Source organism: Petaurus breviceps, unplaced genomic scaffold, assembly GCF_028583685.1.
Source record: "Petaurus breviceps papuanus isolate PSGF00001 unplaced genomic scaffold, PetGlider_PUasm1.0 490, whole genome shotgun sequence".
NCBI classification, from domain to species: Eukaryota; Metazoa; Chordata; class Mammalia; order Diprotodontia; family Petauridae; genus Petaurus; species Petaurus breviceps.
The window spans coordinates 29710815-29727126 of record NW_027186352.1 but is presented as its reverse complement, the minus strand read 5'-3'; the positions used below and the strand labels follow the sequence as shown (position 1 = coordinate 29727126).

The window sequence follows — 16312 nt, the reverse complement described above, 5'->3', positions numbered from 1 at the left end:
ATCTATCTATCTATCTATCTATCTATCTATCTATCTATCTATCTATCATCTATCCATCTATCTTTTTTTTTTAAGCAATCGGGATTAAGTAACTTGCTCAAGGTTACACGGCCAGTTATTTCTGGGTGTGGTGCTGAGTGTCTGAGCCCGGGATTCGATCTCCAGGTCATCCCAACACTGGGGCTGGTGCTCTTACTCACTGAGCCACCTGGCCGCCCCCTATCCATCTATCTATCCATTTGTCTATTGGCTCCTAAAATTATAAATCTGAAGACCATATGACAATATGGAAAGACCCATATGAAGTGATATAAAGAATGATTAGCTAATTTAGAATACATATTGATCACGTAGTTAATGTATGTTATAATTTATCTCTTACATATGTGCATGATTAGCCATACAATGTATATATAATATATACATTATATATAACAGTTACATATAATGTATATAATATATAATAATGAATATATAATGTATATTCTAAGTTAACTAATCATTCTTCAATATGTATTCTAATTTAACTAAGCTAATCATTCTTTATATCACTTCATATGTGTCTTTCTATAGTCTTATATCTTTAAATTTATTGTTTTAGGTACCATAATAGTTGACTTAGTACACTTTCATTTATTCAGCTATTTTTTATTTATTAGCAATATAGTTTATTTTTAGTTTTTCACGCAAGTAAAAGTAAATGAAAATCTATATTTTTGTTGCATTTTTTTATTATTTTTTAGAATAAAGATCCAACAATGAGTCAAATGAAAGCACTAATTTTGTAGCTCCTTGTAATGTACTGTCTAGTGCCAGATTGATCTCCAAAGTAGTTGTACCAGTAGTATGACAGTCAATTTTCCTTTAGCTCCACTAACATTAACATTAGACTTTGTCTTTGTTTCCCCTATTTTTGTCAATTTGATAGATAGAAGAAAGCATCCCTAAACTGTTTTTATTTGCACACTTTTTTTCTCATTGAATCTGAACAAGCTCTCACTTTCTCTGTTCTTTTTCAAAGATTGTATTTTTTTCATCATTTTTCTGTTATGGAAAGTTAATTTTACCAATGAATTAGAAGCCAGGTGAGCTTGTTTTAATTCCAGCTCAATTGTTTACTTTATGACTTTGGGCAAGTTCTTTGACCTTTGTGAGACTCAGTTTCACCTTCTGTAATATAAAAGTTTGGATTTAATGATATCAAAGGTAACTTCTTTTGCTCAATTTTATGACCATATGTTATGTATTTTGAGAGACAGTGAAATTCAATGGATAGAGAATTAATATTGAAGACAAGAAAGTCTAAGATTGTCATATATTGTTTGTAGGGTTCTAGGCAATCATTAATGTCTCAGTGTCCCAGGAAACTCTCCAAATTCCAGAGCAGCTACAGCTCTCCTCTTGATAGCAGTTCCCCATCATATGGGGATGAAGCCACAGGGGACATTTTAAAGTGATATACTGTGGTTTTTGTTTGCTCTTTCTGTCTGTCTGTCTGTCTCTGCCTCTCTCTGTTTCTGTCTCTGTCTGTCTGTCTCTCTGAATTCCTTATCATTTTCAGACATCTGAATTTATCTGATATTTCTTCTAAATACTTTCTTTGTGATCCATTTAAATTTTCACAGGATCACAGATTTGGGACCTGGATCTTGTCACACTTTGGAGGTGAAGTACAATCCTTTAACTTTAGATAAAGAGAATGAAGTCCATTTTGAAAACTATCCCAAGATTATATAGGTAATATGTAGAACAGTTGGAATTTAAAGTCAGATCTTCCAGTTCCAAATCCACAACACTTTCAACCATATCCCTCTTATTTTCCCTTTAAATATATTTTCAAAGTGATTTATTTAATCACCAAAGCAGAGATTTAAACCTAGGTGGCAGAGTTGGTAGAGTGCTGGGTTCAAAGCCTCAGACACTTACTAGCTATTTAACCCTAGGGAAAATCACTTAACCTGTCTCCCTCAGTTTCCTCATTTGCATAATGGAGATAATAATAGTACCCACCTCCAGGATTTTTGATGGATATTTTGTGATGGATATTTGATGTGATATTTTTAATGCACTTTGTCAACCTTAAAGTTCTATAAAAATTCAAACTATTAATTCAAATAATTGATCATCCACCTTGTTCAGAGTTAATATAAATAGATACTAAAGCAATGACTGGATGAGAAGCAAAGTTGAGAGAAAACAAAGCACCTGCCCTTCTGAATCTTTAAGTCTCCCTAACTGTGGATGATGCCAGATGACAATAATGACAGTATAACAGATAATAGTTATATGATGCCTACTATGTGTGAATTACCAGGCTAAGAGATTTTCAAATAGTATGTCATTTTATCCTCATAATAATGCTGGGAGGTAGGTGCTAACGTTATTCTCAGTTTACAGTTGAGGAAGCTGAGAATAACAGTTTATGTGACTTTTCCAGGGTCTCCCAGCTAGTAAGCATGTGAAGTTGAATTTGAACTCAGGTCTCTCCTTGACATCAGCCTCAACATGCAGTCCACTGTTACTTCTAATTTAATTAAAAGCATATGACCTAAGGGAGATGGGGAGGGATTGTAGTCTAAAAAACAAGCCTAAGTCACTCATGATGATCTCAGATGAAGTCAGCGAGTCTTTGAAGATGTTGAAGAAATAGTAGACTGGAATGGTTATTAGTGGGCTATGGGCACCCTTCAGGAATCTTTCTCTGCTAACAGCTGAAGAAGCACAATGGATTCCACTGATTGTTCGCCTTGAAAGACCTTGCAAACAGACCAAGAGAATATATTATATGTATTTTCAGCTCTCCATAAAGGAAACAAACAAGGACACTGAGTGTGTAAATGTATATGTGTGTGCGTGCGTGTGCATGCGTGTGCGTGTGTGTGCATGTGTGTGCATGTGTGTGTATGTTGTTATTTAGTCAGTTACTTCTCTCTGACTCTTTGTGACCCCATTTGTTTTTTATTTGTTTCTTTTTTGCAAATATGCCAGAAGAGTCTGCCATTTCCTTCTCTAGCTCATTTTAAACATGAGGAAACTGAGGCATAAAGAGGGAAGTCACTTACCCATAGTCACACAGCTAGTAAGTATCTTGAACTTAGGTCCTTCTGACTCTAGACCAGGTACTCTGTCATTCACTGTGCCACCTAGCTGCCTATGTATGCTTGTGTACACATCTATAATATATACACATGGACACGTGTGTGTCCATGTGTATGTGTTTGTGTATATATTGACATATATAACTGAATTCACAAACATATGCATACACACATATGTGTGTATGTGTCTATATATTTATGCGCACACTTTCTCAAATAGACAAGAGAAAAAAATATGACCAAGATCCAATACTCGATTTTGATCTAGACATGAAAGTCCATTATCTCATCTTGGGAAGTGAGCTTTATTTTTGCTTTTGATTAAACAGCAGAGCATAAAAAAAGGTTGTTCTTCTCATCCTATAATGCCATTTATGTCAGGTAAATTAAATCAGTGGGAAGACTGAAAATTTTCTAAGAAAATGTAAGCAGCCCCATATCCTCTGATACACATTCCCACTGAGGCTTCCTTACCAGTATTTGAAAAACAAGCTTCTCTTTGTGGATGTCACTTCCCACCAACTCTCTGTACTCATAACTGCCCAATGGCAGGGCCAATGAAGCCCCAGGGATCAGAGCTATCACAGAGTGCATGTGTTTACACCATAAGTTAATAGGCTAATAAAAATTTGAAACCAAAGAGACAAGGAATGTGACAAAACATTTGCTTGTGAAGTTGGTTCTAATTTCTTCAAAATTTAATGCCTTCTTCTCTTGTAAAAAAGGAATAGAATATTAAAATAATATTTTTTCTGCCTCTAGTTCCTAGCTTCTTCTGCTCCCAATAAATTGTAGAGAACCAGACATATTCCTTAAAGTAATGAACAGAATTTCTTTTTCAGTTGTTTTTATATGAAATGGATAAACCCAATGGCCTTTTGTGGTGAGCCTTGATGCCTTTGTAGTATATTCCACTGTATTCTTTGGGGAAAGTTGGGTGGGGCTAGACCTGAAATTTCATTAGTAAGTAGAACTCCTAATGAGGAAACATCCTTGCAAGTCATTGTAAATTAGTATTTGCTTGGTGAGTTAGGAAACTAGACTTGCCTGAGGCACTGAGGTTAAGTGACTTGTCCAGGAACACATAACTGAATATTTTAGAAGCAAGACACAACTTCCCATCTATTTTTTTTTAGAGTGTGGAAGGCAGGGCAATTGGGGTTAAGTGATTTGCCAAAGGTCACATTGTTAGTGAGTGTTAAACGTCTGAGGTCGAATTTGAACTCAGGTCCTCCTTACTCCAGGGCAGGTGCTTTGTACACTTCACCACCTAGCCACCCCTGACTTCCTGTCTATTGAATCACAAAACTTATCTCCCTATCTGCTATGCCAGGGATGGGGAAACTACTGTGTCAAGGCCACATGTGGCCCTCTGGGTCGTCAAGTATGGTACTTTATGGAATCTAAGATTCCATCAAAGGACCACACTTGAGTACCTAGATTAGATTCAGTCAAAGGGCCCCACTTAGGGACCTAGAGGGACACATGTGGCCTCTAGGTTGCAATTTCTCCACCCCAGCTATGCTATGCTGTCTTACTGTATGTAGTTCCAGTTTAAAAAAAAATAATTCTCATATATTTGTGGAGTTTGCCATTATCCTGGTTTTCTTTCCAGCCGTGTGATCTCTCCTTTTCTGCCTCCTTCAACACTGATTCTTCATCCAGCCTGATAAATACCAACATTACTCACATTTCTGTGTCCAGCCATCTTCTCTCCTCTTCCTAAACTTTTTGATGTTACCCACTCCCAAAGCCTCTCAATCAATGGACTCAAACCTCTATATGCAGAATTTTAGTCTTGTAACTCCAGAATTGCCACTGTACACCTCCGTTTGAGGGGCTTGCAAAATCTCAAACTTGGTGTGACTAGAACTAAACTCATCATCTTTTTTTGTTTAACTAGATATTTTATCCAGTACACTGTATCAGAGGCATAAATAGAAATTTTGATGCATAGAGAAATGGTGCAATGGGGAAAGAACCCTGAAGAAAGACCAGGAGGGAGCAGGGATAGATATGTACTTAGGGAATACAGGACCACATTATCTCTTCTTTTAGGGATTCATTGGCCTTTTTAGGAGACTTTTACATGACACTTGTGACTGTAGGCAGTGATGGTGTGGGAAGATGGTCTACTGCATAGGGAATCCTGCCTATACCTCACACAGCACAGCCAGTGATCCCCAAACACATACCTCACCCCAACCTTTTCCCAAAGAGATAAGTATGGAAAGATGTGATAGTCATCTACCTTGACCATAAAATCAAGCAAGAATGTGCAATAAATTAAGTAATTGACCATTCACCAGTCATGAGACCATTCATTGCCTGGCCCTTTGGGTTTGTGGCTGGTTAGAACAGGATCATCTGTTACATATATTGCGCCTAGTGGAGGTTGGAGGGCATGAGGAAAAGAGGAACTTATTTCCCAAGTACTCAGCTTTTTCACCTTCCATCTTGGCAGTCTTGTCTCTTTATATCCCCTCGAGGTTACTACTGTAATTATATTGGTGACTGGTGTGGTGAATGTTTGAAAAAACTTTCTGGAAATTTCCTCTCATCCCCAGCCTTGGATTTTGGGATCTAGGTGACTTCATTTCAGTGTGTGTGTGTGTGTGTGCAAGTGTGTGAATGTGTATGTGTGTGATTTTTGCAGAACTCTAGCCCTTGTGTATATCTTGCTAGAAGCTAAGACAATTTCATGAAGTATTCATGTTGACTTTCCTAGCAATACATCCCTCCCAGCCTCCACTGCTTCTTAAGAGAACTTTAAATGAAAAACGGAGTCTTCTCCATAACTGAATTCTTTCCCTGGGCCAGTTCCTTTTCAAAGGTCCAAATTCCTCTGTAAAGCAGAGTTTTGTTAGCAATCCACTATGACTCTTCCCCCAAACAGAATGATTGATTCTATTTGATTCTATAGTAACAGTTTGTCACCATTTTGCATTCTCCAGGTTATCAATGCAGCCCTGGCTCTTACGGCCCGACCCAAAAGCCAGGCGGTAAAATCCAACATGGACATGTATAAACGCCTATGGGAGAACCACATCCATGTCCTCACTGAAGCAGTAGATGACATCACAAGCATTGACGACTTCCTTGCTGTATCTGGTAGGTCATTGATTAGGTTATTGATTTCTTATTCTTCTATCCTGAAGAATGGGCCCATTTGTTCAGTAGAAAATTTCTTTTTCATGTGAAACAATATTGTCTTAATTAAAATGGTATTAGAAGTTGAGGGGCCCCTACTTCTGGGAGTGGCCATGGCTTTGGTGATGAACTGAAAGATTGCCCGCTCCATTAACTGTTTTCATTTTTTTAACTTTTGGGTTTCAAAGAATAATTCACCAATTGTATTCAATTGCAGTCATTTCAATAAGTATTTACTGTTTATAAGGAACTTTGCTAGGCAATAGGGATTGAAAGGGGGGGGAAGGAGCCCCTAAAATCAAGAAGCAACATTCTACAGGTGAAAATATTTTATCTTGTGTAATTCCAGTAAAGTTTTAGAATCGTTATTCTTGAGGGAATCACTTCTTAAAAAGTAGTAAAAAGGTTCTAACAAGAACTCCAGGGGGTTAGCGGTCATTTCATTTGAAGTCAGTAAATGACTACGTGCCAACAATATGTAATCTCTCATCTCTTGCTGGACATGTGCTCAGCATGCCTTTAAGGAGCTTTCATACTGCTCAGAGAAAAAAAAAACAGTAGCAACAGTGGAGAATTAAATTTAAAAAGAGGCAAAGTTATAGGAAGAAATTTCTGGAGGAAGGAGGCAATAACAACTGGGGAAGGAAGTCAGATGTGGCTTTGTATAAAACACAGAGAGGCAGCGTGGTGGTCCAGTGGGTAGAGCACTGGTGTAGGAATCAAGAAGGCCTGAATTCAAAAGCACCCTCATATACTTACCAAATATGCAATGCTGGGGAAATCCCTTAACCTCTGTTTGCTTCAGTTTCCTTATCTGTAAAATGGGTATAATAATATCACTTACCTCCCAATGTTGGTGTGAAGAGCAAATGAGCCTAATTATAAATTGCTTAGCACAGTAGCTGACACATAGTAGGTACTATATAAATCCTACTTGTTATTATTATTATTAAAGGAAGAGAATACCCCTTATTTCCTGTTTACCCCATCCCCTTCTCCTATGTGAATGCAGAACTCCTTTTGTGGCTCTCATATCAAACATGGCCCTCAATGCACTCCTGGGTATTTTAGGGCAGCATTTGTCTAACAAATCCAAGAAGTGATTCTACAAATCTAAATATAATAATAATTGAACTTACTTAAAAGTTCCATCTGAGCAGGAATGATCAACCACTTATCACAAATTGACTAGGCATCTCCAAGGATCATGAAATCACTGCACTTAAGCCACATAATAAAATGATTAATAAAAACACAGAAAACTTAGGTTTTAATAAGTGTTAGAAAAGAAAGGAGAAGAAGATACCTTGGAGGACTTTGGTTCTGTACCTTCATTTAAATGAGCTTTCTTCCCCCTCCATATTAAGGATACTTTTAGGTTATGAATATTTTATACTTACCTTTCACCCCTGGGACATTTTATTGACTCTGTGAGGAGCAAGAATGCTTGCTGTTTATTTTAAAATTGCAAATAATCATTAGTTTTCCTTTTTTTTTTAACATTTTACAGTTTCTTAAGTCTGTATCTGTACATCTGAAAATATGAGTGTGTCACTGTGCATGCTGGGTTGATTGTTTTCTCTTCCAATCTATCTATGCCCTGATGAAAAAGAAAAAAAAAAACAGTGTGTGTTTATGTGTGGTTTGTGTGGTGTGTTGCATGTATGTGTAGTGTGTGCATGTGTGCGTGCGAATAGAGTCAATTTCTATGTTTTCTGAAGTAAGAGAATTGACAGTCTCATTTGCAAATTGAGGCACAAGGAAGCCTTATGAATCAGACCTTTCTAAATAGAAAGTTTGAAGAAGCCTTTTTATTTTTCAAAATGATATAATCTTTGGGTTAGAAATATCCCACACCTGTCATTTGTCTTGAAGTCCACATGCAAATTAGAATCTCAGAGGAAAGGATCTAAGAGACCATCAAGTCCAACTGTTTCCTTAACAGCAATCCCTGTCAATGAGCCATTTTATTCCAGTTTGATGACGTCCTAGTGAAGGGAACTCCCCTATTTTCAGAGGCATCTTAATGTTTTGGACTATCTCTGATTATTATGAAGTCTTTCTTTGTATCAGTCTAACAGTTCCTATGCTATAACCTCTAGCCATTCTTCCTTGTGCTGGCAATTGGTGCCTTAAATCCTATCTATTTGAGGAGATCTATTGAATCTCATCTGATGACTGTCACCTATTCTGAGTTAGGAAGGTAGAGGAATTTTAAAATACAGCCCTATGTCGATTAGCATGGAAAGACATTGATTTTGGAGTCAAAGGGCATGTGTCTAAAGGTCTCCTCCAACACTCTTTGGTTATGTGACCTTGGGTAAATCTCTTAAAGTCTAGTTGCTAACCTGCTGAATCAAGGAATTCCAGACTAAACAGAAATTGGGTTTCCCAATTGGGTGGTTAAAGAGCATGTGCCTTTGGGGCTAGGAATAATCATCACTTACTCATGCTCTTAGGAGACTGACTGAGTTTTTCAAGTGTTGGACTTTAACAGAAATAGGAGGGAACAGATGGGTTACAAATTGACAATTATTAATATAATAATATCATATTAATTTCTCTCAGACAATTAGAAACTTGGCTAAATCCTATGCGATTTCCATCTAGTCCAAAGACTCCTCCCTTCTCCCTCCTATTTCCTGGATTTTTTCTCCTTAAAACTATTGGAACTGATAGCCAAAAGCAATTAGTGAATGCAGGCTGATAATTTTATTTTTTATTATCCAGAGAAAACTTTATCTTTAAATACTTCATTAAATGATCACATCTTGAAATTTAGGATGAAGTCATATGGTAATATGGTGGCTTCTTTTGCAAAGGTGGAGAACTTGTCATTATATCAACTGCTCCCAAGTCACCCATGGACACATAGACTAAGTTGTAATATTGACGATGATGGATTTCTAGAATATCAGCACTAGTTAAGGACAATCACCACCACCAATTGATGATAATAATTTAGGGCTTCATTTTAAAATGTTGGATTCTATTGTTCATTGGCATATAAGAATGTTGAATAAAGGACCTGTGCTGTTTAAACTTGGTGTCTTTCCTCTGGCCCCTATTGTGAGATTGTGTGCACATAAGATTGTCTAATGAATGTTAGTTGTTATAATTGTTTTTAATTGTATTTGGAACACAAGAGAAAAAAATTACATTATAAATACATTTGAAGGGATTAGATGGACCCACCAAGTTTCAAAACTCTTTAAATACTAAAACATTTTATGAATTTAAAGTTATCTTGTCGGACCTATTTAGTCTTCAGCTATGGGAAATTCATTAAAGGATTTAGAAGTTGAAATTGATGTACTCCTATCATTTCCCTCACGATGGAAAATGGTGAAAATGGAGATTCTGAGTGAAGAAATGCATAAAAATGTATTTAATTTGTGCCCAAAACTGTACTAAGATCAGGGAATACAAATGGAAATAAAGATACAATCTTGTTTCTTCATATGCTCATATCCTAATTGAAGGAGATGATGATCATGAAAGAAAATTCTTCTACAATGCAGCTGGGAAGGCCCAGGACTCTTAAAGGTGAAATTGAGGGATACAAGGAATAGGGTTGTTTAAGGTTAAATAACAATGCCTGGGGGACTGGATGGCATAGATACACGCTGGATGATAAGGCCTAGTGCCTCTGTTTTTTTGTGAAGAAATAGAACTAGTGATTACCATATCACCTATGTGGTTTGAGTAGACAAGCTGGTCAGGTAGGATCTGGGGTAGGGGCCAAGCAAAATAGGTGGCTGTATTGGGTCAGTATTGGAAAAATAGGAAAGTGAAATTAGAGAAGGGATAATGGCCTGAGAAAAGTATTTAAGGGTAGAAGTATTGGTGACCTTACTGAGGGTGAAGAATAGTTTTAGGAGAAGTGAGGCCTCCAGAGAGCTGGAGTGATAGGACATCAGAAAGGTGAAAGTCAGAGTTTCTGATAAAGAAAACAGAACACATTCAGGACATGGAGAAATCCAGGGTGTGCTCATTCTTCTGTGCACAGGAAATCAACTAGAGAAGGAGGTCATGGGTTGTTAGGAATTAGGGTAAGTGGGTGACTAGGGAGTGTGAGGCAGCATTGCCCTAAATGCTCTGGCTTCCTTTCTCTAATTTGTCACTCAGGAAGGGTATTTATCATGAAGGTTATACTCATGACGTGGATTTCTATAAGGTGTTTTTCAAAAGTTTGGAAAACAATAGACCCAAGAGATAATTTTCTACTGTATCCTCTGATCTTGCCTTAAGCAGACAAACATCGCTGTGATTTTATCTGTGCCACACCCCTTTGTGGATGATCTCTTGGATGTTTTATCAAAACGTTGGCATTTTCCTCTAGTTATTTACCCTCTAAGACCCAAACCAAAGAAAAATGAAGAATAATCTGAACATAAGATGCTAAAGTCGAAGTTTATAACAAGAGTTTGGGGGCTTTGGTCAATCTTCATAAAAATAACCACATGTATCAGTAATGCTTAACACAGTAGGCCTTCATGATAGTGTGTTTTAGCTCAACCAAGGGCAGATAGGTGTAGGGCCTAGCTTGAGACCCCTCAGGGAGATTCATAGAAGTTATGTAAGATGGTTTTTGAGCCACACCAGGAGAAGTAGGGGATGAATTGGTCATAGGCCATCCTAGGACTTAGGAGGCACTAAAACTCTAGTGAACAATAGACTTAGAGTATTTGTGTTTGAATTCTGATTCTGCCTCTCCCTATCTGCAACATGGGGCAAGGTACCTCATTTCTTTGTTCCAGAGTTTCATCATCAATGAAGTGAAGGGTTTAGATTTGGTGGCCTCTAAGGACCCTCTCAGGTATATAGGTATCATTCTACAAGCTGCCAAAGCTTGGTTACACAACTCTCTCCACATTTACACCCTTCATCGTGCAAGGTGCTTGGGACCTTCAGGACATTTACATGCAGTCAACTCCAACAGAATAGATATGGATCCTGAATGCTGGAGGGACTCTGGATGTCCAATTCTGGATCAGGAATATCTGAATGGTTTGTCATTTCTAATATCACAGGTGGATAGAGTTAAAGATTGGTCAGTGAGGCCTCAGCTAGGCATACATAAAGCCCAACAGTTTCCAGCATAATGTATAACATTTCTGAAAAAGGTAATTCAAAGCCATCAGGAACAAGAAAAGGATATCTTCTGAGAAGAGGTTGTCCATCAAAAGTGAACAGAGACATTTGTCTTGTTTGTTTTGTCTTGATTGTTTATTTAGTTTTGACATTTTCAGTTTGTGTTAGAAAAAAAAAAGTACTTTAACAATTCTCTAGCTCAGTCTCTTCATTTGACCAGAAATTCAATTCTAAAGACTTGCCCATGGCCACATAGTTTATCTGCTTCATTATGGTTTCCTTAACCTTGTTATATTCTCCTGCAAGTTATTATTGCTATCTAATAAATACCCAGATTTCACAAGATCAAAATGTTAAGAGAATGCTATTCAAACAAATCACTGTTAAAAATTCAGTGAAATGTTGATAAAATTGGCTTCTTTGGTAAGGGGAAAAAAAGCGTTTCTGGAAAATATTTCTATTATGAAACACAATCACTGAAAAGCATAACCAAGTAATTTTTCCCATAATTTTCTTTCAAGCATAAAATAGTACCTGTCGCTAATTGAGTGTCTTAGTGAATACAAACTATCATGATAATAGAATACAAAAAAATAGGTTTCCCTCCTGTCTTCTCCACTGAAGTTTGAAACAGAGTTCCAGGTTACATAAAGGAATGACTGCTTTAATCAGTTAGTAAGTATTTGAGGATATGTGTGGGCCTGACCCTGCTAGGCCTTGTGGGAGATACAAAAGAATTACCACTAGGTGATGTCTAAGATGTTCACTCTGTATGAAAAGGCCTAGGGTCATTTCTGTGCTCTGGTACCTGGTCACGAGGAATTTATAATTGTGTATCTGTTCACGTGTGTGTGTATTGGCAGCTGGGGAAGGTTAGATCTTATTGATCTGTGAAATGCTAAATTGGACATTCAAGGCTTCTTACACTGGACCCTATTTTATCTTCCACTCATAAACCCTATGGTTTCAACTGAAACAGAAGAGTTATCTTCTATCGGTAGGCTCCACATTTGACAAAGGTCTTTTAACTTCACTTTGATTCAACATTTCCTCTACCTGTCATGCATTTCCCCATAACAGCACTGAAAATCAGAATCATCTTCAACCTTAAAGGGTCATCATAAATGTTGCCACATCATTCATGAATCCTTCCCTGAACACTGTCCTTAGTCACCAGAAATGATTATACAACACTTAAATTTTCATTTAAGCTTTAAAAAATACATAATTATATTTATACCTTTCAATTTTCACAACTAAGTTCAAGGCCCCTTTGCAAAGGTGAATTGAGAACTCTCAGCACCAAGGTTTTAGGAATCTTTTCCGAGAAGTCCAATATATATATATACATAAAAATATAAATATATATATATATACTTAAAAATATAAATATATATATATATACAGAGAGATGTATGTGTGGGTACACACATACATGCAAATACATACACACATGTGTGTATAAGAACATATTTAATTTTGAAACTCGAAACTTAAAAATACATGTGAACATGGAAAACATGGGCCAGCTAGGTGGCATATTGGAGAGAGTGACAGGTCTGTAGTCAAGGGGACTCATCCTCTTGAGTTACAATCTGGCCTCAGACATTTACTAGCTTTGTGACCCTGGACAGGTCTCTTAAACCTTTTTACCTTACTTTCCTCATCTGTAAAAGGTGCTGGAGAAGGAAATGGCAACACACTCCAGTATTTTTGCCAATAAACTACCAAATGGGTCATGAAGAGTTAGACATTACTGAAAATGACTGAATAGTAATAGCATGGAAAACATATATCCATATACCTTATAAAGGTTAAAGGAACTCATAGAACTCCCAAATATCCCAAAAGATTTACTGCCTCAACATCTTTCATATGTTTGGGTATTCCCTTCATTGAAATAGATTTAACCCCCCACAGTGTTTTGTTAGATTATTTTTAAGACTCACCATAATTAAAAATTCATTATCCTATAATCAACATGGTAGTGATCCCAAAGTCATGAAACAGATCGATCCTTGAATAATGAACATATAATCCATCATCAGGTCAATATTTAAATATTTCTAGCTAAAGCTTACATTTTCATAGCTTCCAGCAATTCCGGGTAACCTCCATATCCCAAAGGAAAATCATAGTAAGATGTAACTGGACATGATGTCATGATATCACTCTGAAAAAGGAAAATTTATTCTTTTGCAGAAACCTGAAATAGATGTTAAATCAATGATATGAATGTTTTTTCTAAAAATTCTAGTCATAACCTATTTATGACAGTCTGGGCTATATAACTCTTGCCCACATGATTTCATTACCAGGGGCCCTTTGAATGTGCTGGAAGCCTTCCAAAAGTTTTCTTGACAATTGAAAGTGTACCAGTATAGCATAGAGGCTGTCCATTAATTATCATTCGATCTTGCCACATGACTAGCAGTCTACTTTTGGGATTGGGCATTTCTTTGATACCTGCCTTTATTCCAGGTCTTCCTAGTTCCTTATTTATTTGAGCAGGCAGATCATTCCATGGGTAGGTCATAAGTCCTGGAATCAGGAAGCCCTGAATTCAAATCCTGCTTCACATACTAGTTCTGTGATCCTGGTCAAATCATTTTACCTCTATCTACCTCAGCTTCCTCACTTGGAAAATGGGAATAATGACAGTAACCTCCACTCAGGGTTGTTATGGGGATCTGATGAGTTAATATTTATAAAATTCTTAGCAAATCTGAAATTACTACATAAATAATAGCTATTATTATGTGTTACAGTGTGTTTAGACTCACCACCTGCCTTTCCATTTTTCTTTGAATGAGTCACTTTCCATGACTTGCAGTCAAAAAAGTATGTTGGTATTAAGAAAATGTACACTTGGTCTTGGAGAAGTTTAAATTCATTAAAAGAGGTTTGTAGTTTCCCAAAAGCAATCCCACCCACCTTTACTTCCTATTAAATTCTGGCTCCAATGCTTGTAAAATTAACAGAGTTTCTCATATATATATATATATAATGATATGTGTACATATAAGCTCTATCTAACTGCAGGCCATGATGCCATTAACTGAACAAGATGTATTTTTTTATCCACTTGGTTTTTCTTGTGTGCATGGTTAGGACAAACTTTTTTGTGTGGTATAGTCTAAGTGATTCTTTAATTTTATGGGGTGTGAGCCAACCAATACAATCTCTTTCATAAAAATGAGACTCTACAGAAATTCTTCTTCTAGAAGAAATCCCAGTCCAGCTTGGATTATGGAATAGAAACCCTTGATCAAAATGGCAACCCCCTTTGGCAAATTATACTTCTGTTCTAACTATCCTGACATTAGTGATCAACAAAGTTTTCTCTATTGTTATCCCTTTCAAGCTAGCTTGAATGTATACATGATAGACATGTAATTGGAAGACCATCCTTAATATAGTATTTTGATCTATACAATTAAAAACATTTTGAGAGTCAAAAATAAGCATTATAGAGGGAACATGCAATATTCAAAACTATCAGTTTATGATTTTAAAAATGAATTCTTCTTCACTCAGTCCCTGACCTCAATGAGCCCATATTCTAATGGGGACACCAACACTTAAATAATTATGTACATACCACATATATGCGGAGTTGATGGAAGATAATTTTGGAGAAAAAGCAGAAATAGTGAAGTGGGGGTGGGAGGGGAGATTTGGAAGGACCTTTAAGATAATACCCAGTTTTGAAAACTTGCCTGTTCCCAAGGATGCCATTAGCATGTGTATGTTATTTGCATAAAGTGTCATAAAAATTGGAAAATAGGCATATAGGTCAGTAAAAAATACATAACACTTTTTAATAATACAAAGCATACCAGACCATTTTATTTATAAGTTGTTTTTAACATTTTAATTGGAATTTTAAGTTTGAAATGTACAAATAAACCAATACTGTTGTTTAAATTTTAATTTTTATAACAACTACTTATAAAGTTGAAAAATAATTAGATGTAGGAAATTAAAATATTATATTGATTGCAAATTCAAAGAAACCATTTAACAAGCATAAAAATAAAGTGAATTTGTAAAGAGATGGAAAAGCTTAAAGGAACTATATTTTTTGAGAAAATGATGTATTTTTCCTAAATAACAGCATTATTGTCACACAGAAAAACGGTCCTTGAGCACGACTCATGGGAATTGGACTGAGATAATTCGGAGCAGGATTTAAGGATCCTGGTCCTGTGGTTTCTATAAGGCACATTGGGTCCAGGTTGATTGTATCATGAGAGGCAGATGATTCAATCCCTCAAAGAGGGTTTTTCCAAGTTGGAATGTACCCTTTGCCCATGGACTTAATAACAGGTGAAAAAATAGAGACCAGGTCACTAAGACTTTGATGGAAGGGCATTGGTTGAAAACAGGTCAAGCAAGGGTGGAGAACCCTGTGACCTTGAGGACACATGTGGCTTGCTAGGTCCTCAATTGTGGTCCTTTGCCCAAATCTAATATTCAAAACTGGAATAGGTCAAAGGACCATTGGGATACTAAAGCTTCCTTGTCTAAACAATTGTTTCTTGTTCTGTAAAAGGAAGATTCCAGTACAGGTCATTTCTAGCTCACAGAGTTGTTTTGAGGATCAAGTTAAATGTATTTAAAACATTCCAAAAGCTTTAAACTCCTACAACAGTGATGTCAAACTCCAGCAAGCACAAAGACCCCAATGGGCCATGTATTTACCTAGAAAATCGCATGTTAACATTATCTATATCCTAATGCATTGTCATTCATTTTATTAAATATTTCCTAATTATGTTTCACTCTGATTCAGCTGCACTGGGAGTATTGTAGCTGTAATGCAGACCATACACCCTGTGTTTGACACTTTGGTCCTAAGTAGATGTCAGTTATTATTATTCCAAATGAGCAGGTTGGAATATATTATAGAATTATGTCTACTGAGGCTGAAGGGATGTTATAGGCTGTCTATTTCAATCCTTTATTTT

General features: G+C 36.6%; 1 protein-coding gene across 2 annotated transcripts in view; it reads left to right on the top strand.

The window, feature by feature from the left end:
• Window positions 1-16312, top strand: part of CTNNA3 (catenin alpha 3) — a 2053326-nt gene that overhangs the window by 1346767 nt on the left and 690247 nt on the right. For both annotated transcript variants that reach the window (XM_069101886.1, XM_069101885.1), the window contains exon 11: window positions 6053-6209. In XM_069101886.1, the coding sequence (XP_068957987.1) occupies window positions 6053-6209 (157 nt within the window). The remainder of the gene's footprint in view (window positions 1-6052; window positions 6210-16312) is intronic.